The sequence below is a fragment of the Pieris brassicae genome, chromosome 9, assembly GCF_905147105.1.
Source record: "Pieris brassicae chromosome 9, ilPieBrab1.1, whole genome shotgun sequence".
Lineage (NCBI taxonomy): Eukaryota > Metazoa > Arthropoda > Insecta > Lepidoptera > Pieridae > Pieris > Pieris brassicae.
This window is the reverse complement of record NC_059673.1, coordinates 1,455,434-1,478,436: the sequence shown is the minus strand read 5'-3', so window position 1 is coordinate 1,478,436 and position 23,003 is coordinate 1,455,434. Positions and strand designations below refer to the sequence as shown.

The 23,003-nt window shown below is 33.2% G+C and overlaps 1 protein-coding gene across 2 annotated transcripts in view; it reads right to left on the bottom strand.

Moving 5' to 3' along the window:
- LOC123714016 (orexin/Hypocretin receptor type 1-like) overlaps positions 1 to 23,003 on the bottom strand; it is a 105,245-nt gene that overhangs the window by 1,429 nt on the left and 80,813 nt on the right. For both annotated transcript variants that reach the window (XM_045668009.1, XM_045668010.1), the window contains exons 3-7: positions 18,338 to 18,485; positions 17,447 to 17,588; positions 16,237 to 16,352; positions 12,283 to 12,439; positions 6,859 to 6,971 (exon numbers count right to left, since the gene is read on the bottom strand). In XM_045668009.1, the coding sequence (XP_045523965.1) occupies positions 6,859 to 6,971; positions 12,283 to 12,439; positions 16,237 to 16,352; positions 17,447 to 17,588; positions 18,338 to 18,485 (676 nt within the window). The remainder of the gene's footprint in view (positions 1 to 6,858; positions 6,972 to 12,282; positions 12,440 to 16,236; positions 16,353 to 17,446; positions 17,589 to 18,337; positions 18,486 to 23,003) is intronic.

Genomic DNA, 23,003 nt, shown 5'->3' with positions numbered 1-23,003 from the left:
AACATACAGCTTATGATAATAAAGTGTAAAAATAAAAAGTACGTGCGAATACATAACAAAAATATTGGGAGCATGCGGTTTCCGAATAACCAAAGCAAACCACATACTAACCTGAAAAGCCTGGGAAACCTGCAAGCAAAATTTTTCTGTGACGTATATTGGTGAAATTGAGATATATAAGTATTGTCTACACCAAGAGCATCTAGCAAGCTGTACTAAAATGCAAACAAAAGTTAGTAAAGAATTATTTTATGACTCTATCATTTATTGTCTACAATTCTACTTATTTATTGGCTGTATACACTTGTCTAGACGGAGGAAACACCCGTGAAACAAGAAAGAAAGAAAGAAAAAACTTTGTAAAACATAAACCTGTATCTTCTTTGAGATATTTATGATTTTAGACACTTGATAAATAAATTCAGCAAAACACGATTACAATATTTTGATAATATGTTGTTTATGATTTTAAGTGAATGTATAAAGCATTTGTTTTCAAGAAAGTGGTTAAAATAAAAGAGTGCGTGTTTAGATAAAGAGAAAAGGAAGTGAAAAGAAAAACATGTCTTCATTATTGTTCAAATAATTCTGCACCGGTATTCTGAAACCGCAAATACCGTTTGCGAAAGTATCAATACGGATGTTAAGGAAACTACATTGAAAGAATATAGGGGTTGATATTATAAAATACAGAGTACCGACGCTGATATAGAGAGAGGCCTACGAAGTGTGTGACGAGTGACAATTATAAAAAAAAACACTTTCCGTTTCAGCATAGTACCGCAGTAGTACGTAGTAGGTTGAGATGTTAATGATTAATGATTGATGGAATTTTTAAACACTGCAAATTATTGCCCATAACAGAAAAAGTAAATAAATGTCTTCTAGTCGAGCACTTTTTCCGAGATGACATAAAAAAAGTGTTGAGCATGTACATATCCAAGTGATTACGCAAGTTTGGCTTTGTACATCGAGAGCAAACAACGTATATGGCGAGAGAACTTTGAGGTATTTGCTACTGTGGCTAATAAATGGTCTTCCCAGTCAGATATTAGATAGCCTAACGCTAACCAACATAACATTAAAAAACTACTTTTATATGCAATTGTCGCGCTCCTAAACAATACTGCTATGGTTACATTAATACAAACCACAGCGGTTTTCTAATGTAACTTATTCTGATTATATTATATTATTTTGTATAATAAAGAGAGAAAAAAATGTTGTTTAAATTTGTTAGGGAATGTGTAAAGTTTAGAATCGTTAGTGAAAATTTTGAGTTTATGTGGTGAAGATGGAAACTCCAGTCTCGATAGAGGTCCAGACAAGACGGAAGTGCTAACATACTGTTGTGTATGTATGTTTATGTTTAAAGAACTTTACTTCTAATTACAAAAAATGTATGTTTTACATGAGAAACTAAAATATAAGAACGAGATACACGTTGCCATCAGCCGTCCTAATTTTAGTCTACTAGGATATGAGCCCTCATGTATGCTTAATGCCCTTTTGAATTGGTTGAACGCGCTAATATTCGCGCCAATTTCATATGGTAATGGTTAAATAATTGCACACCCTCATACTTAATAGACTTCTACAAATAATTTGTACGCGGCTTCGGCAGTGGGTATGTACAATTGTACAGCCAATAACATGATAACTTATATTTGTGTAATCGTAAAATTATAACCTAATTCATACACGTGTTAACGAAATTATCATTTATGCTCAAGACATTGAAGGGACGTAATATTCAGACATAGAGAATAAAACAAATACGCCATTAACATTAGCTGTTCCATTCAAAAGCTCAAATGTGCTTTACGTTCTACGGCTGGTATTAATTACTACTGGTGTATAAATATCATAAACAGTTCATTCTTCATGCCCTAAAGATTCACTACGGAGTAAATCAGCTCTCTATGAGAGTCGTCAGAAGTTGATCTACTCTTTTAAATAAAAACTTTTCTCTCTCTAACTGTTACGAAAAGAGATAGAAGTTAGTTAGATAAAACGTTTAAGAATTTGTGTTTTCGTCTCTTTGGTAAATAAAATTAAATATTAAAAATAATTCTAAGCATCGAATATGCAGTGCATTTGTTAGATAATTATTGTAAAGTTGTAACTTTAGGCATTAAGCCTAGTGATTAGGATGTGTTGTATTTGATCACCGCTGTAGCCCCATGAACTTATCGTTCTGAGCGTATTTAAGGCGCTCGTACCGTAGGAAAACATTGTGAGAAAATCTATAGACTCAAGAAGTGACTGGCACAGAATGCTGATCTACTTGTCTAAGAAACCAAGGGTTGTGGCTATATGTATATGTATGTCACGGGAATATAACAAAATCCGCAAGTTTAATTTATAAACTTAGATTAAGTTAGGTATACAAAATATTGTAAAAATATTTAAAAGAGTTTCTTGCCCATTTTTCTACATATTAAACTAACCAGTCGTATTTTTAAATGTTTTTAACATGTAATTTTGACTTTCAAAAGTGCCAAAAGGTCTAATTGAAATAAATTGATTTGAATTTGACTTCAAAGAGATTGTAAAACTAGAATTGTTAAATAAATTTTCTTGTTTTATTTATAAACAACATAAACCATTATCAATAATTACTATACTTGTAATTTAATAATATGCGGTTATTGAGTAAAAAAAATTGAGTTCCTTAAGGACTTTATTCATATCATAGATTCAAAATAATTGCTTTAAGTTCTCAGTCTGCTCTCAAATCTCTAATCGAAGGCTCCAATAACAACATACTGGAGCAATTCACATGAAGTGGACAGTGAGTTGGTTAGCAATTTAAAATATTAAATAAAGTAATTTTAAATATGATACGATATTTCAATATATTATGATGTAAAAAATAATTTTATACTATCGTCTCATCAAACTCAGTGCGACATCTGTGTTATTAAAAAATACATTCAGCAATTATTTTGGATAAAAAAAATTTGATCGAACTTATTGAAGAAGTCATAAAAATTTTACTTCCGGTTTTGGAATTTAAAATTGGTTTATTTCTCAAAATTTACTTTCTAATAAAAATGGGAAAAACAAAGATCTACACGAATTGCAAAGTGACTTCAAAAACTTACTCCAAAAACAATTTTTTGGATAAAATAAATTTGGTCGAACTTCATGAAAAAGTCATGAAATGTTTGCTTCCGGTTTTAGATTTGAAATTTGTTTATTGCTCAAAATTTATTTTCTTATCAAAATGAGAAAACCAAGATCTACACGAATTGCTAAGCTTGTTATTACAAAAACTAACTTCAAAAACATCAGAATTTCAATTAGCAAATTTTACGTTGCCCACTTAAATTACCCGAAAATAAATAATTTCTCACGACTTCACTTAGTTTTCGCTGTCCGCTTTATGTGTAACGCCTACTACTAGCTACGGTTAAATAGTTACAAGTAAAATAAAAAGGTTATCAAGGTACTAATAACGTTGCGAAGCAGGAGCGTATGAATAAATTACTACAAATTTAAAATTATAAAACCCGATTCAACGGTAAAATAAAAAGAAACTGATTAGGAACACTGCAACAGCTTAGGCGAACATAAATAGAAACCCTCAAGAATTCGTTTAGAACCATTTTAATATTAACTATATCGTTGTTTAGCATCAAATGCGATTTTTTCTTTTGTATACATTTCTATGTACATGACTTTGCAAAAGTATACACATGTCTTTCCATCACAGTATAAACAGAATTTGATAGAAAGAGACCTAAGCGTATTTCAGGTTGTATATTTAGGCCAAATAAATTTATACGCAGTTGTTGAATACGCATTATTAGATTTATATGTAAATCATATCAAAATTTATTTACTTATATTAGTAACTACTTTTATTAAACAAGTTTACACTAGCTGTGCTCCGAACTCAGTTTAATGTTTTTACTTAGCCATAAAAGCCTTCCTTAGAGTTCAAGGAATAAATAAAAATATACTCGAATGGGTCCAGCCATTTCCACACATTTTACTGTTAAATTATTAGTATCTTTAATTAAAAAGATGAAGACGGCTGTCCAACATGAAACTGGATACAATTTTTTTTCCGGTTTAGTACTATAAAAAGGCGATTAACTGAAAGTTAATGTTTGTGTCACGTGCTAAAAATCCCACTTTCGATTCTGGGTTATATATCTTTAGGATAAATAACGAAACAGACTCAAAAATGTATCTGCCTCATCAAACATTATCTTTCTAATGTGTTACAAAAAATCGAGGGTAAATAATGATCAAAGAAACCCTGTACCTAATTAGCAAATCTTTCTTTCTTTGTGTTGAGATTCTTTTGTAACTTGTAAGACAATAGTGATTTGTGATTAGATAGTACTTTACGATACATTAAACTTAATTGAGTATCGGATTTCTTTTAGGTCTGGGCCTCAGATATCTGTTTCATGATAATTTGTCTAATAGCAAAGTAGGCGATTAGCCTTCTTACACACGCCACCGAATTTTTGGGTCCAAGGCAAGCCGGTTTCCGCACGATGTTTGCCTTCACCGTTCGAGTGACTGTTAAATGAGCATAGAAAGTCCATTGGTGCACTGCCAGGGATCGAACCTACAATCTCAGGGTTGAGAGTCGTACGCTGAAGCCACTAGGCCTACTCTAAAACAACGAGTTTCGGCAATATATAATAAAAATACCTAACGTGTAACAAAAGATTTAGATAATAAAGTATTTATTATATTTGTTTATTGACACTTCGTTGCATGTACAGAAATATAATATAATTGACATAATTAAATAAAAAAAGGGCAACAGGCGGCTTTATCGCTTTCGAGCGACCTCTTCCAGGCAATCACTGTATCAAAAAAACTATATAAGGCAAAGTGCAAAAATATACAAGACATATAATTAGTTTGACAAAAACTAATTGAACAAACCACATTAATTAAAGCATATGTAGATAGGACAATATTAAAAGTATGTTTAAATTGTTTTCGAACTCTTTAGTGAATTCGTTTTTTTTTAGTTTATATATTAAACAGTAAAAATACAAAAATAATGTATTTTTTTGTTTGTGATATACTTAGAGAGAAGATATACTTAAAAGAGATTATTATTTATGACATTTATTGTTAAGTACTTAAAATTGACTTTGTCCAAATATTAGGTCCTCGTACTGGTCCGAATGTTTTTTAGTCAAAGAATAAACATCCTAAAAAATCGAAAAAAAAAGCGGCATAGCAATGGTACATACTTTGATTAATTAAATATTTAAAAAAACACTTTTTGTACCTTCCATACGTCAATTTCATATGTCAAATACATAATATTTACCGCTAATATTAGCTAGTTTATAAAAGCCTTTTGTGACTGAGACATACCGTTGATTTCTGTTTAAGGTATACCGTAAACTGAAAGACGTATACGTATACGATACGAACCGATGAGGTCAAACGACGTATGGGCATCACGAGAACGGCTATGGACAAGATGAAAAAAATATGGAGAAACAGGAATAGAACAAAAGCCACGAAGACCAGGCTCGTGAAGACGCGCCCATATTTCTGTACGCGGCTGAAACGTGGACCTTGCAAGATGTGGAAAGACAGAAAATAGACGCTCTGGAAATGTGGTGTGAACTACTACTACCACTACTACATAGCGATCACGATCGCTCTGTCAAGAGTGTACCGGATAAGAAGAAGAAACTGAAAGACACTCTCTGTACAAGTCTGCGGTGCAAAGCAGTGATTCAAACGACCTCAGAGATAAGATAACACCTCTATTGAACTGATCTGTGTTGGCCTAGTGGCTTCAACGTGTGACTCTCATCCCTGAGATGGTAGGTTCGATCCCCGGCTGTGCACAAATGGACATTCTATGTGCGCATTTAACATTCGCTCGAACGGTGAAGAAAACATCTTGAGGTTCGTCTTGCCTTAGACCCAAAACGTCAACAGCGTGCGTCAGGCACAGAAAGCTAATCACCTATTTGGCTATTAGATTAATAAATGATCATGAAACAGATATAGAAAATTGAGGCCTAGACCTAAAAAAGTTTGTAACACCATCGATAATTCAAATATTGAACTATAACACAATTGTTTTACAAAATTTGAGAAAATTTCAGAAACTACAGTCTAATAACATAACACACTTAGCCAAGTGGTTGTAATAATGGAAGCTTTTTGCTTTGATAGGAGCTTTAATTTAATTATTAGAAAGGATATTTTATGAAGATGAGGTCTTGAAAATGAAATAATTCATGTACATTCCATTCGTGAAATATTGTTGCAAGATAACTTAATTCCGTTCGTGTAATTTTTAATGAATTAATTTAACCACGGTCCAATTTTCATATTGATGCTGAAAATTCTGTATCGTTATGCAAAATTTCAGTGCGTTGAAATCCTTTCATATACGTGGATTTTTTTTACTTATATTTACACAAGTGTTGGCCTAGTGTCATCGGCGTGCGGCTATCATCCCTGAGGTCGGTCCATCCTCGGCTGTGCAGCAATGGACTTTCTTTCTATGTGCGCATTTAACATTTGCTCGAATGGTGAACCTAAAGACCCTTAGAGCCAAAAAGTCGACGGCATAAGTCAGGCTCATGAGGCTGATGATCTACTTGCTTATTAGACAAATGACCATGAAACAGATACCAACAGAATCTGAGGTGTTTAGCGCCACTAATGAATTTATTTTACTATAAATACAGTTATATTTAGTTACAGAAATTATTATGAGAACACTTCCTTGATGTTATTTTTTAAATTGAAATAAAATTTTGAAATCTTTTCTGGTCTCGACTTCTAAAAAACTGTGAGGAACATATCACAAGTTTTCTCTACCCTTTAAATCTTGATGTTATTACTTACCACTCATAAAGTTGTAAATCAGCGGGTTGACAGCTGAGTTTGCGTAGCACATCACATGCGAGATGAGAGCAATACAGGTCATGATGTCGCTCTGCCTCACGTCGTATGCCACTCTGTTGAGATATTGAAGATTAAAGGACGATGATTTTGAATATGATACATTGACATTTCAATTGAAAATCAAATCAGTATACAGTAGGCATGGTTTATTTACAAAAAAAACATTGTATTACAACTAAAAATAATATACAGCAGGAAACTTCTTGCTGAATAGTATAGTAAATAACAGTAGCTACATATACTCTTCAGCGAAGAGTGGAGAAAACTATTAAGATGCGATAGATAAAGCAAGCTACAAAGCAAAAAGGTTATGTTTTCGGCAGCGGTGATATTCTAGAATGTACTGCCATGCAACCACTTCAAAAGCTTTCAGTGTCGTTATTTATTATATTTAAACTGAATATAAATAAACCTAAATCCCTACGAACATCTTAGAGAAAATAAAGAATATAAATTATTATTATTGTTATTAAATATTTTTTATACAAGTATTTTAGGCCCAATTCTTTTTCAAACATTATCGAGTAGTTTTCGTACAGAAAGATAAAATTTCATGACAGTGTCCTAGAGACCAACTGAATTCCGCAGTACACTTTCTGATCTTCAAAATGTAACGTCCGTAATATTCCAAATTTGCTCCGTAAACAAGAATAAAGATTCGGAATAAATAATACACTCAGAACGCGGACCTTGTCCACGCTCCTAATAATCCCATACTCCCCGCTCCCACGCTCCTAATACTCCCATTCGGAGAGGCACTACAAATAATTGCATTTGATTAAGTGGAGTTTAAAAATAACTCCAATAAAGCAGCTCATCGAAGTCCAAAAAGTGAAAATCATCGTTTTCAATCAATCACCTTAAAAGTCATAACATCGTCGGCAAACAATAGGACCTATCATTGAATAACGCCCGAAAGGTCGTTGATGATAATCAAAAATAGTAGGTACGGTTACTACCTGATACCAGAGCTTGTTGGCTATTGATATAACGAAGGCCAAGATTATTTGCGATACCAAGGTCCGGAGTCTGTTGCAGAGAACCGACAAAGACATGGCCCTCACCAAATACTGTCTCCGAAACTTATTATTATGTGTTCGCAGAGTGAGTTCAAAGTAGCGATATTATTCTAATTTATTTAATTTTTTTTTTCGACATTATCATATTGGTTTAGTATGATAAGGATTGTGTATGTATTTTAGTGAATAAATAAATAAATATAGTAGACCTGTGTCGTTGAGTTTTGGGTTCGGATGGCTGGTTTCCTTAAAATTTTTTCGTTCACAATTTTAAAGGCAAAATTTGCTCCACCAAACCACGCTCACTCAGTCACTAAGCCCCAATCAATAATTCATCATCTGGAATAGTTTGATCAAGGCTCTAAACACTTTGAATCTAACCGACAATTTGATTATCTGAAAATGACGCCTAATTTAATCCTATCCGTTTTAACACGATCAAAGACAAAAACGGATGTCGGAGAATGACAACTTTGTAATAACCGGATATTGTTTCATTTCGATAGCTCTGTTGGTCAGGATATAATTAGCTCTGTATTACACAAAAAATGGAAGACACTTTTAAGTCTTGCGTTTGTTTTGCCGTGTAATGCTTTGAAGGAAAAGTGATTAGATTTTTACTGGCAAGGAGTCTGTAATGTGGGAAAGAATTTAGACCATACGTTTTGACAATAAGTATAAATAATCTGTTCTTATTATTATGATAGATAATAATATGAAATTTATATTTATTATTCTTAAACGGCTGATTCTACGACGTTTTTTTTGTTGCAAATAAACGATTTCATTTTGTATTAATTTTAATCATATTCAGTCTTCTCTCGAGAAATTATTCATGCTCTTATGTCTCATGTCAACTTTTCCAACACTCTAAGAACATGATAAAATTTCAATAAGTAGACGTAAACGTATTTGATTTGCTATAAGACACCTTATACTTAGAGCTAGAAACGCGCTGTGAATTGTAAGACCTCCCCGGACTCTCACGAGAGAGTCTCGTTGACACACATGCCACGAATATTGGCGAGTTGAGGCTGGATGAGTGACGTGAAGTAGCCATCCATACTCTCAGACTCTCCACTTATTTAGTTGTTCGCTACATCTACGACATGATGGACGTGATTGAAATGACTGTTCTAAAAAATGTACCTACCAAATTATAATATTTACATTTATATCACAAATATCATATCATGTCGGTATACATATAATTTAAATTAATTTAAGATATTTCCTTTCAGAAGACCTCTAAAAGTCACCTCTAAATGAAAACTAATGATGTTTTTTAGTTTCTAATTTAAGAGAGAGAGTATGGTTGAGGCTCTCATCTCTTAAGTGTACTCTAAAAGTCGCCATTAATCACTTTTGGATTTAAAGTGATTGGTTGTATTTGATAAATTTTTGTATGAACATCCTATACACAAATCGTAACCCCATTTCCTTATACGAACGCACGCGTCTAGTTCAGTAGTTAATAACAAAGTGACGCAAGAATATGGTGGACGCTTTTACCTCGCATCTGTTGACTCGCGGTGAGGGGGCGAGGCGAGGCGACACCGACCACACTCTCTCCTGACTCTCTCGTGGAGAGACTACATGACATGTTTAAATTTTTTGGTCACTAGTATATATTTTTGACATGATAACGTTGTATAAAACTATGAACGCCGGCTGTACGCACGAAGAAAACATGACCCATTGTCACGTTCCACTTGCACAAGCGAGAGCAAGGTACAAGCGATAGGGAGGCACGATCGGCCTAAGCGTTTGGCTTGTGATTTATTTATCTAAGTTAAAATATGTTAATTTATCGAAAAAAAAATGTACTCCTATCTTAACATAATAATGATAATTTAGTCATAATATAATTCAATTCAATTCAAAAAGTATGCCATTTTTCATCAATCTTTTCTTATAAAATTATCAGTAAACCGACTACAGACAACAATTTTTCTTTAAATTGTTTATCAAACAACATTTAATGAAAAGGTATATAGTATATACTCTCTTGGCGCTGAAAAGTTCTTGACAATACATCAATAGGGACATCTTAAATTAATTAAAATAAACGTATATACAAAGGAAAATTAAGTAAAATTTTAGAACATAGTTTTAACAGTTTGAACACGTGACCTCTACAATTACATTTGCACAACAGAGGTTTAATGAGCGCTGTTCTGTGCAGTCTGTTTTTGCATTACAAACACCGCTAAATCCATTAAAAACGTTGCATCCTCGGCACGGGCAAAGCTTTTATGGCGGTATTATATAAGATCTTAATACGAATTATGTTATTTCATTTTATATTTATGCAAGCTTAGGATCTGAACCCTATGTGCGTATTTAGACACTATAAATGCTTTAAATATAAAGTCTTTCCGTCAACTTTGATTTTGTCCACTTTGGAGTAGACTTTCTTGGGCCGTGGGGTACATGTACACAGGCGCAAAATTAAAGATTTGTTCGTTCCACAACTGACCGTTTTTTATGGCAGTTTTTGCCGCGGACCACCACTATGTGGAACCAGTTGTCCACTGAAATATTTCCGAATCAATTCGACTTGGGGTAGTTGAAGAAAAGAGATTAACTACTCTTAAGAGGTACTTGCGAGCCTTATGGCAATGTATGTGTCCATGGGCGGCGGTATTACTTAGTTGAGCGTTCTACCCGTTTGCCTCCTATCACATAAAAAAAATAAGCGCCTGGTAGATAGTACCAGTGACCCCAGAACTGATAATTTCCTCACTCAAAGAATAAGTATAGCGAGGCAATGTTGCCACCGTTAAAGTTACACTTCCCAGGTACAAATTTTTTTAAAGTTAAAAGTTAAAAAAAAAAATATGTAAAATAATTATAACTTTATAATAATACATAGCTTCAATCCGGTAAAAAAGTGTTTTCATTAAATGTATAAAAGCTATGTTAACAAAAGACAATACTTTGTTTGAATTTTCCACTTATCAATTTTTCATTATTATTACTATGGTTAATACTGTAAATACGGTGGAGATAATTCAATAAAGATAATTGTAAAATTATTATAATTACATTTGTAATCACTGATTTTTATTATATATATGCCATATTTATTTCATGAAACCAAGGCGATCAAGTTAACTCAACTTTGTACTTATAACACTAGTAACCAGGTCGCGTAGAAATGCCACAGTTTGTAACATACACTATAAGTTTTGTCACTTAGGAGTGATGTAGCTGGCATTAAAGGCAAGGGATTAATTCCTGTAAAGAAGGTAAGAAATTTATCAACTTTACCCCTTTATATTAGTGTAGATTAATAATAATAATAATCTTTATTTCTTCTCTCACATATACATACATAGAAGGTTATTATGATTAAACTAAGATGATAACATTTGGAAGTGTATGTGAGAGACTGGTCTCTGTAACAGGAGACCTGAGTGACAGATAGCCAGCCTCTCCACCACCGGACCGGAACACGCACAATCAGGTCATTGTCATAATCAGATTAAGAAAACGAGTATGGAAATTAAAAGAAGGCTTTTCAATAAATGGAATACACTGTCAGTTATTAAATAGCCGTAATAATGTTAACTAATATAAAAAGTATATGAAAAACTATTATATGTGTTTGTCGCGCTCCTAAACACTGCTACTGCTATGGTTACATTTATACAAACCACAGCGAATGTCTATTTTTTTATAAAATAAGGGGAAAACGGGCAGGAGGCTCACCTGATTTAAAGTGATGCCACGAACAATGGACACTCTCAATGTCAGTGGGCTCGCGAGTGCGTTGCCGGCCTTTTAATAATTGGTAAAATTGTTTATTTATTTAAACAAAAGTTTCTTAATTCAAAATACTTGTACTACCGTGTCAAAGATTGTTAGAATGATGTATGATAGGCAAGAGAAGTATAGATAAATTAAGAATATTAATAAAGTAGCAGATGTCACAATGAAAATAAATAAACTTTATTTATTTTCATTGTGACATCTGTGAAAACTAGTGAAAATGCGGCAGATGGCAAGAGGAACTGAAGCGTGGAGCTGGAAAGTATTAAATTGGCGCCCAAGGTACAATACACGCAATAGAGGAAGACTTAGCAGCTGGATAGACCAAATTCAAGGAACAGCATGGCGAGAGGAGGCAGAGGAATGGCGGGATTTGGAAGGAGGCGTTTGCCAAAAAAGGGCACATAGATATCTAGTAAGAACGTAATGATAGAAATATAAATGTATTGAAATGTATCGGAAATAAATGGCTTTTTTACTTTATTTCCTGTTATGGTTATAAGTTATTTGACTGAACCTGGTCGAGACCTAAAAAACCTCCTCACCTAAAACTTTTAATGTCAAGTCTTACCTCAGGACCGATACGAGATGAACAGGGAAGTAGCAGACGGCAAACATAATTACGACAGCTACCAGCATCTTGGCAGCCTTGCGTCGAGAACGGAGTTGACCTTCAGTTGAAGCATTTGTGTGAATTGACGGCGTGGTGCGTCTGTTAGCTGCTAGCCCTGTAAAAGTAACGATTTTTTATAGCTCTCTTAATTAATTTAATATTTATCAAGCGAAGGCTTTAATTGTATTTTTATAATTTATCCATTTTTTAAACAAAAACTCCTTCACTCAAAATACTATATCTCACAAACTAATAGTACAACAAATGACAGATTTATACACATGTCTTTTGAAGGTCATATTAATTTAATACTAGTAGCGCCATCTATGTGTCAGTCTACGAACTTTTCAGAACATTTATTACACAATGAAGTGAATAACTTTGTTAAATGAGACTGACTTCAGGTCTAATGAGTTTAATAAAATAGTCTGACCTGAGTTATTACACAACCGATAATGTTCGCCTTTTGTTCCGTGCCTCTCTGAAGGAGCACTGGAGGTTGGCCGTCAGTATTGTGAAACGCGTCTTGTCCACATTGCATGTTCCTTTGCTTAAGCTTCTATTATATATAAGGATTTTTCACACTCCTCTTACATCAAAAAGACGCTAGGAACTCGCGGCCTTGGATTTATTAGAATTTTCATAATAATAATAATAATCGTTTTCAAATATACGCACAATCAGCCATATATAAATAGGCAAGCAAATGTTACCGTTACCATCTGCCCAAATTTTGCCTAAAATGAGTAAATTTTTAAGTGAAAAAAGCCAACACCGGTCAACAGGGTCTGGAAAATATCTGACTTTTCTATTACGTAGCCAAGAGGCTCATGATGGGATGGACTTTACTTGCTAGAAGACTCGCAAGTGCGTTGCCAACTAAAATTATTTGGTTTAGATTATATATTTGCTAGTTTTAGCAAGCAAAATCAAAAAGTTTAATATATATATTTCATAAGGCTCTTACCAAACCCTTTAGATCCTTTCATCTCCGAAATATTCCTACGGGAATTCGAGAATATAGGGTAATGTAAGTTAAGTACATTAAGGTGTTAAATATATTAAATATGCCTAAGTACTTTTATATTCAATTCATCTTTATAATAAAAAGGTTAACATTCTTTGCATATGTTTATCTTTTTAGTTAAATGTTACCCTTAGGCTTTTATTCTGAAGTACTCGAAAGTAATGAGTTCCTGGTGTTGGAACTGATAGGAAAGCTAAGAAAAAGGTCTACTTAAATATCTTACCATGTGTCACATACTGCCAACTTAATCTCAGAAACATGTTTTAAAGTTGAAAGTTAGTTTAAAGTACATGCTAAAGAGTATGAAAGAAGCGTTGCTGAGTGTCTGAAGTGTGCCTGAGACATCTCAAAGAGCAGACGATATTATATTAACATAAACTATCTAAATAGAGGGAAGGGACGAACTGGGTCTAGACCGGCCACACGACGAGAGATATGATACATAGAGAGAGAGTTTGAAATGGACAAAACTTAATACAGAACGGCAACCACGAGAAGGAAAAAGGATAAGAGAAAGACAGAGCAAGAGATGGATAGATGATATAAAGAGAATAGGAGGCACAACTTGGACATTAACAGCTAACATTACAAAACAATTGAAGCAGGTGGAATATGTATATGTGTCATGGGATCACCAAAACCGGCTCATGTGATGTACATATTAGATTAAGTTAGGTTACGTTACTAAAAATGTTTATATATATATAATACCTAGGCTAAATAAGTTACTGATTGGGAGGATAAGTCTGTGTGTGGTTAAACATGTACTCAATTCTGGAGTAATGTTATATATGTATAGTACCTGTGGTTTGAATTACAGATTTCTCTTCTATGTACGCAATTAACACTTGTTCGTACGGTGAAGATAAACAGCGTGACGAAGCCGACATCTTTTAGTCATACACATCGAAATAGAAGACAGCATTCTTTAATAGAACAGGGGCAAATTGGCAGAAGCTCATCTGATGTTAAGTGGTCATGCCCATGGATGCGCTCAATACCAAAGGGCTCGCGAGTGTGCTGAACTGGTACTCTCTTTTATTAAAGGACTTGAAGTCGACTTGGTTTGGAAATACTGGTGATACGGGTGGAATTTTGTATTCTGCATGTTGAAGCAGAGGTTGGTCTGATGATGAAATCATTTTTAAAAGAAAGCTAACTCACCCAGAGAAGTGGCGGACTCCTAGTTTGACTACTAGACACTGTAAAGCGTTTTTTGGCAGTACATAGATCTACGACCTATCTGCAAATTAACTTACCAATACAGAACCAAAGTATGTAATTCACTCGAATTTATGAGATTACCATTGTATATATTAACATAATACTGATACTGTAAATATTAACTTAAAAAGCTCGGGATGAAAAACCTTTTCAATTTTCTTAAGGCTGTATTTGAAAAAGGTAACGTTAGGATTTCGTTATTTGTATTGCTTTCCAATCTACGGTAGCGATATTAAGAAAATGTAATCAAGAAATACTGGAAAGTATTTCACTCAAAACATTAGACCGTTGTTTAAATATTTTTTAGAAGGTATTGTAAAGGTTGTGACTGGTATTAAGTGGTACAAACACGCTTGTGCGTTACTGGTCGGTTAATATTATTAAAAGATCGAATGGATTTGGAAATTGTTTGAGTTGTCCTGATTCTACGTAGAATATATATAAATAAAACTCAAACTTAAGTCAAAGGCGTAGAGCGGGCAAGGAGAACAGGCAAGAAATTCTCCGCCACTATTTAATCGACAAGTTTTGGGTCATATTTATTGTTTGAAATGGCAAATAATGCCAAGGATTAGAATCATTAAAATAATCACCAAATTTATTAATTTTAATTGATTAATTTACGTTTGACGAGAGTTTTGAATTTATTCAGTTATAATTCTTTAATTTCGCTTAGGAGTTTGTTGTAAAAACCAATAAAATTTCCATAAAAAGAAGGGTTTATCTTCTGGAGCCTGGTGTATCGTACGCTTAGATTAGTTCTGTTTCGAGTATTAAACTGGTAAAAGTCACCATTTGTTTTATAATCGTTTATATTTTTTTGTACATACAACAAGACTGCAAGAATATATTGACCATATAGTGTCATAATATTTTATTCCTTAAACATATTTCGTACCGACTTCCTCGGGGAAACACAACAAATACCCCGAACAGCCCCCTTCTGCAGCACAAATATGGATTGAACTTCTGCAGCAGAACCCCACCGTAGGACATAACGCTGTTAAAGAAGCTTAACCCAGAGAGTGCTAATTGTATTTTTTTAATTTTAAAGATTTTATTAAAATTACCCAAAATACATCTCTAGACCCTAAACTGATAATATTGTAAAAATAAGGAGGAACTGTATCATTAGAAAATGTCATTAAAGCCCGCTTATATTTTAAGAACTACCACTGTTGTAATATGATACCGAACAAAAGTGCATGACTTGTTTTACTTCCATCCCTTCCTGACATATTATTTCTACATTGTGATAAAAAGAGACGGATGACTACATTAGTAAGTGCAATTGTAACGATGGACGAACGAACAACAAACTTAAAAAGTTTGGTCCCTGTGGTAGTGCACCATTAACGCTGGCAGTACTTCCTAACTGTATTGCGATATTTATTTGTAGAGCGAGGAAAGCACCAGCTCTGGTATCTGTCTGATCTGTGAGTTTTTATCTAAATGTTTCCTTTCTGACATCCGATTTCTCTCAAAGACTTTATTGTGTCAGATTGAGGTCTATTATTAGAAACTTATTGAGTTCCGAGCTGTTTCTTTATTACTTCCTATCTTTGTAGTCCTTTATTGTCAATAGATTTAATAATCGAAAGCCTTATTAGGTCTTCAATAATGATGCGACGAATAAAGAATAAATATATGAATTTACTTACAATTATTCTGTCCAGGACAAAGCTTATGTGACTCTGTATGTCCAGGAATGTTATCTGACCTCCAGAGGACTCTCACAATCTGGCAATAGGCTATCATCATCAGCAGAAGAGGGAATCTAGAAACAACATTAATAAAGTACTTGGAAAATTCACGGATTAGTCTGTTAATTTAAATTGTTTAGTTTAAATATGTGTGTATATATTTGTATAAATAAAAATTAATCGCATAGTATGTTGCTAAGCGCAAAACTCAAAGACGGCTGGACCAATTTGAGTATTTTTTATTTATTCCTTGAACTCTGAGGAAGTTTTGTATGAAGATAGACATTTTATTTAGTACTTAGGTTTTTATTCCGGAAAGCAGAAAAAAACAGTCTCTATAATGGTCCAAATGTAGTATGTAGCTACTTAAAACGTAGGCTAGTTTGCAAGTTTGCAGGAGTTACTTCTGTATCATAAATAACTGTTGTATGTATTAGTTTCAGTAATTTATGTATTGTCAACTAACTGTTTTCCATTAAATGGAAAATATCTCCTACCTTTCAATACTAGTTTGTTATTGCTATTGCTAAAATATTAGATTTAAAAAAATGTGTGCGTGTACTAGTGTACACACGTAAGAAGTGAAACTTTTTTATGACCTTATTTTTCAAAAAAATATCCATTATATGCAATTTTACAGAAATTGGTTAAATAAAATAAAATTAGATAAAGTTTAACAAAATGCTTTTAAAATCATAGACATAAATACAAATAATCTAATTATTTCATTTTATTTTATTACTACTAAGATTATTACAGAATCTGGTTAATTTATGTTATTAATGGCTTCGAATTAACCGTGGTATGGACAAGAAAAAGATGTCACGTAACTGAAAAATATGACTCGTAACCCAAAAATGTGACACGTAACCCATCAATAAAGGTATAGTCTTATTTTAAATGTACTATAGACAATTGTATACATTATATGTGTACAATTTTTATATATCTCACAAATGCCACATACACGATCTCGACGTGTGGACGAGGATATCAGGGATGATAGTCACACGCTGAAGAAAATAGAGCAGCACTGCTCATCTTGTTAAAGAAATAGTCGATAAAAAAGACGGGCTAAGATTTCTTTGACTTGAGAATTGAACATAAATTTTGTGTCTTTTCATAGTTAATGTATTATGTGTACTAAATAAAAATAAATAATACTCACGTGTAAAGAAATAGAGCCTTTATGATATGCCAGGTAAGGTCACTTTCGTCTGACCAAGTCGGCGAGCACTGCATAAAGAACTGAGCGTCGAAGCGCAATTGCATTCGGCGTTCCACTTGTAGAACCACAAACTCTGGTATATCTAAAAACGTTTATAAGTATAATAAGGCTAGGGCAGACCCAAGCATTAGCCCTCTTAAAGAGGCGGTATGGAGTTTCTTGCCCATTCATGCCTCTTTCAAGGGGCAACTATTGTATATTAAACTTGGAATTTTGACTTTCAAAAGGGCCTATTAGGGCCCAATTGAAATAAATGATTTGAATGTTGACTTTCACTTTTGCCTGGAAGTCGTCAATCATGAAAGGATTTTGTATAGACTGACATGGATGCTATTTCCACTCTTATGAAGAGGAGATTACAATCTTTAATTGGTTAAGGTGAGATACAGTTGCCCTGGTTTTCTATCCAGACTAAAAACCAACCTCGAGAGCCCGTCTTAAGGGCTAGAGGAGAGCTGAATTGTTTTTAGTTCCCTAATAGCAATAGCAGGGGGCTTTGAGTGTAGACCCAGCCCCAAAGTCCCCGCGTCAAGCTCGACATCCATGGCACGGGTCTACGTAAGCGCAATTGTACCTCATAAAAAAGGGTTCCAATGTTCTAAACTCTTATTTTCATGTATTCAACTTCGATGTACTCTCACTTTATATGACTTTCGTAATATAGGCTAGAGAAGATAACGATTCAAGACATATTTAGAACATGTCAGATAGTTGAAATTTGGCATCTATTAACAAGTATCCCCAGTGAAACAAGATCAGGCATGTTATCAATGTGAATTCTAAAGAGATATGTAGGTTTTCCTTTTTAGAATAAACGCATAAAATACTCACTGAATGATAAAGACAGCACCCATATAATCAAGATGGCGGTCTTCGCTCGGCTTGTGGTGGACTTGAATTTAAGCGGGAAGCAAATGGCGTACCAGCGGTCAACCGAGATGAATGTCAATGTCAAAACTGACACCGTCACCGATACTGACTGGAAAGAAAATAAAAAATAAATGATAGATTCATGTAATTTTATATTTGATGTAATTTATATTTCTATACATGATACACAAAATTATACGTATTATATTTAGAAATAAATTATAATACATTGCTTATGTATATTGGTCAGAATTCGACAAGTTTTTAATCTGTGCAAGAAATTTGAGGTTAAATATCCCAGTGGCCCATTATTTATGATAGGACATTTGCGCTCTAATTGATTGTGTTGTACTTTCGCAATTTTGTATTGAGTATTGGCACGGCATCCTTCGATTTTGTATCAAACGTGGAATTAACTCAACTCCAATTAATTTACGTTTTCCAAACAATTTAAGGTGTCTTTATATTTTTTTAAATATTTTTTGGCATGGAGACGTGACGATCCCATCGCCCACTAAATAAAAAACTTGGCGTTTAAAAGAGTGGCGGAGTGTTTATTGCCAGTTCTTGTCTTCCGTTCTACACCCTTGATAGGGGAACTGGCAGTAAATGTAAAATAAGAAGCATTTCATATACATTTCTGTTTATGACGTTCATATATATACATTGTATTACCTATACATATATAAATGATTTTGATGTTTTTTGAACAGGTGAAATAACCTGCGACAGAAGTTATTTGAGGTTAGGTAAATCTAACGCATTTAGTATCTCGTAACTAACCCGTTGTTTGCTGGTAATTTATTTTTCTGCTTAACAAAAAGTACTCATATTTTTTTGCAATAATTTGTCATACATTTTATATATTTACTATGTATGATGAGGTTATCTTTAATAAGTTAATTGTTTAATTAAGTGACGACGAAGGTATCTAAAGATTTTACATATCTAAATAATACACACAATAATACTTAATACCGACTAGAATAGCCTTAACGACACAACTTTAACATGACAATGTGGCTTTATTGACGACATTTATCACTTTGCAAATTTAAATAGAAATGGCGTAACGAGACAGTTGAAAAAGAGTAAAGATAATTCAGGTAAGTTTATTGCGTTGTAAAATGAGTGTTGGCCTTTCTTCAGCGTGCGACTCTCGTCACTGAGGGTCGTAATTAATTAGTTTAATCCCTGGCTGTGTATAAATGGACTTTCTGTCTTTGTACGCATTCAATACTCGATGAGGGCAAACTGGCATCAGGATTCATCAACATGTGTCAGAAAGAAGGCTGATGACCTACCTACTTGTCTAAGAAAAGATTTTAGAGAAAGCATTGTATATTAATTAATTGTCTATCTCGAACCTAATCCGCTGTTTTGCTGGTAATTTTAATGCTTGACCAAAATTTCCGATATTTTTATTTTTTCTTGTAAATTTTATTTGTATTTTTAAAGTTTTTTTGTAACATTTATGTTTACCTAAATTGTCATACATTTTAGATAAAAAAGTTTATAACATATACTGTAGTCAGCATAACTGACAAGACTAAGCGAGGTAAGATAGGGTTGTAGTGCCACTGGATTATTATTATTATTGTACGAGTTCTTATATATAAATAAAATATATTAATAGTAAATAGTTTAGCTGATTCAAAATACTTATTTAACCACACTGTGATTAAGAAAAGCGTTTATAAGTTAACAGTTTATATTAACTGTCCTTTTTCTGACCCAGGTTTACAAAGGAATTATTTGTTAAAATTCTGTCTAAGAGTAAGATTTAATACGGAAGAATTTTCATTGCGTTTTTAACATAGTGGATAAAAAGACACTCCAAACTAAGGAACCGCAGTCGTACAATAACAAAATACACACTTGTTGACATAGTTTTTAATTAAAACATGTTTACTCGTCACAATTTCAAATATAATTTACAAGATTATTAACCGCCTATATATATTTGTGGCAAATTTAATGTATAATTTTTGAATTAGACCATAGAGATCGGATCTAATACTACAGCAGTAGATCGGATAGAATACAAATTTCTGAAGGCATCTATAAATATATGACAACCAAGTGACCATTTTGAAGTGAAACTTCTTTAGGCGCATGAGGGTAAAATTTTACGGAAACTTCACGAAGATGTGCAGCGTTTTTGACAATGAAAAGGGAGAGAGCGATTGGAGAGAGAGTGAGAAGGGAAGATAAAAAAAATACTAGCTATTGGTTGATGTATTCGTTTAATTGTTACATATTAGAACTTTAGATGGCAATTCTGTCGCATAATGTGTTCAGCAGTAAAGAAAATTAACGCAAATTTTTAATTATTTATATTATCATTAGCACGTATAAGTTGTCTAATAGTGTGAATATAGATATACAAATACATGGAGTAATCATATACTGGTACATGATTATCTATTGGGGCTTTTACCTTAGTAATAATTAATTTACAAACACGTTTCACTTCTGACATGTACACATGTCAGTTTCTACGCACGCACTTTTTTATTTCTAATAAGACATCTCGCAGCTAGGTATTCAAATGTGAATTTATGTTTCCCACCGTATAAACCTCCCCAAACTTCTACAAGATCATAATTAGGCAAATCTGTCATTCTCGAGTTTTAGCAAGACAACAGCAATTAATTTTTTATTTTTATATAAATGTCGGAGCTATGGCGCTCATATCAGCTGCCATTGTAATTATAATTTAAAAACGTCAAAATCCAATTAGTTCATAAGGTTAAGTGGTTTATTTGATTTGCCATTATTAATAGGTCCACAAACCAACAGACTATTTGATATATCGTAGTTATCACTATATTTAAAATTCTCGTGTCACAATGTTCGTTCCCATACTCCTCCGAAGCGGCTCAACCGATGCTTATGAATTTTATGCATATTCAGTAAATCTGATAATCGGCTATTATCTATATTTCAAACCCCTAAGTGATAAGGGGTGTACACCCCGAATTTTTTGATTTTATTTTTTAGACACTTTTTTTGATTTTATTTTTTTATGATCCAACAAACAAAAATTCTTACAACCCTTAATTGTCACCCCTCTACGATCAACCCTAATTTTAATATAGTAAATAGCTATTTTCATTGAAGTAAAAAAATCCTATGAATAATATACATGGCAAAACGACGTTTACCGAGTCAGCTAGTATATAATATCAAAATCTTTATTATCAATGTACAAGCAATGGTGTTAGTGTCAGCTACTATTGTCATTATAATTTAATATTATCAAAGTCATGGTCAATTAGTTCAAAGCCGTTAATACGTATGGTTTATATGATTTGTCAATGTTGCTAGATCTATAAATTAATGACTATTCCATGGTTAAACTAATTTGTGACATCACTATTGCTGACGTTACCTTTAACAATTTATCTGCAGGTCATGTGTTTGTTAAAATGAAGTCGTGCTTTTAAGACATTGTTCAGGTAATCTTTTGTTGCGTTGTCAACAAAACCCAGTCTTTGTCTCCTCCATTCTTACTGTCGCTAGACGACAATATTCCTATCGTTCAGAGTCAGTTCCTACCTCTGACTTTCTAGATTCCTTTCTGCACGCGTAATCCTACGTAAATCTTCTTGTACAACTGTGTTGCTCACGCTCCTCATTTCTCGTACCTGTCATTACACACTCCGTCATATAGATATAAAATATAAAACGGAACTAATTTAACTAACTATTAAATTTTTGTTAAACTGTGATAAACTTGGTTTGTTAAAATACATAAAGGTACAACATAAATCTGTGAGCTATTCGTTTGGAAGTAAAGTGAAAAAAGAAATTGCCTAATTGGCCAAATTCAAGTTAATATTTCATGAAAAAGTAATCTTCAAATCATCCAACACGTGTTAAGCTTACAAAGCTAATATTGAAAAACTTCTTGCATTATCATTCTTATCGCGTGTTTGAGTGAAAATATTTTCCTTCATTTTCCTCTGCTCAATCTGTCTTATACAAATGTGTTAATTTTTTTAAATAATTTTCAGCTTTGTACGCTTGGTATTTAATATTAATAAGCATATAAGGAAAATAATAAAGTCTATGTTAGGTATGTATCATTAAAAAACATCTATTTGTCCTAGGCGTGACAGATAGTCAATTGTGCAACCGCTGTTACAGCGCAGAGGTATCAGTAACAGATAACATACAACGGGTCAAATGATCGTCTATACATAAATACATACTGAGACATAATGTACTTAGTATTTTAATGGTGAAGTAATATTAGACATTAATAAAAAGGTGTTTATTCATTTGACAACATTATAATCTGTAAGATTTAGGAACCCTTTCAAGTAAAACAATACATGTGCCTTGGTTCTCAGCTCTTCTCTTTTTTATTATTAACAATGTATGAGTGAGTGTGTGGGTGCAAGTGAGTGAGTGAATGAAATGTGTAACTGCATATTAGGTCTCAGAAGCATCTCCAACACTGCGTAAAGTGTGTTTATAAGGAGTTTCTCCTTTCACCGTATTTTTTATTGTGGACGGTGATTGGGTAGATATTATTATATTGACTATAACTTTTTAAGTTAATTCGTTCAAGTTTTACATAGCACTTGGAAGCCTTTTGGCAGTATGAGAGTACATAGGG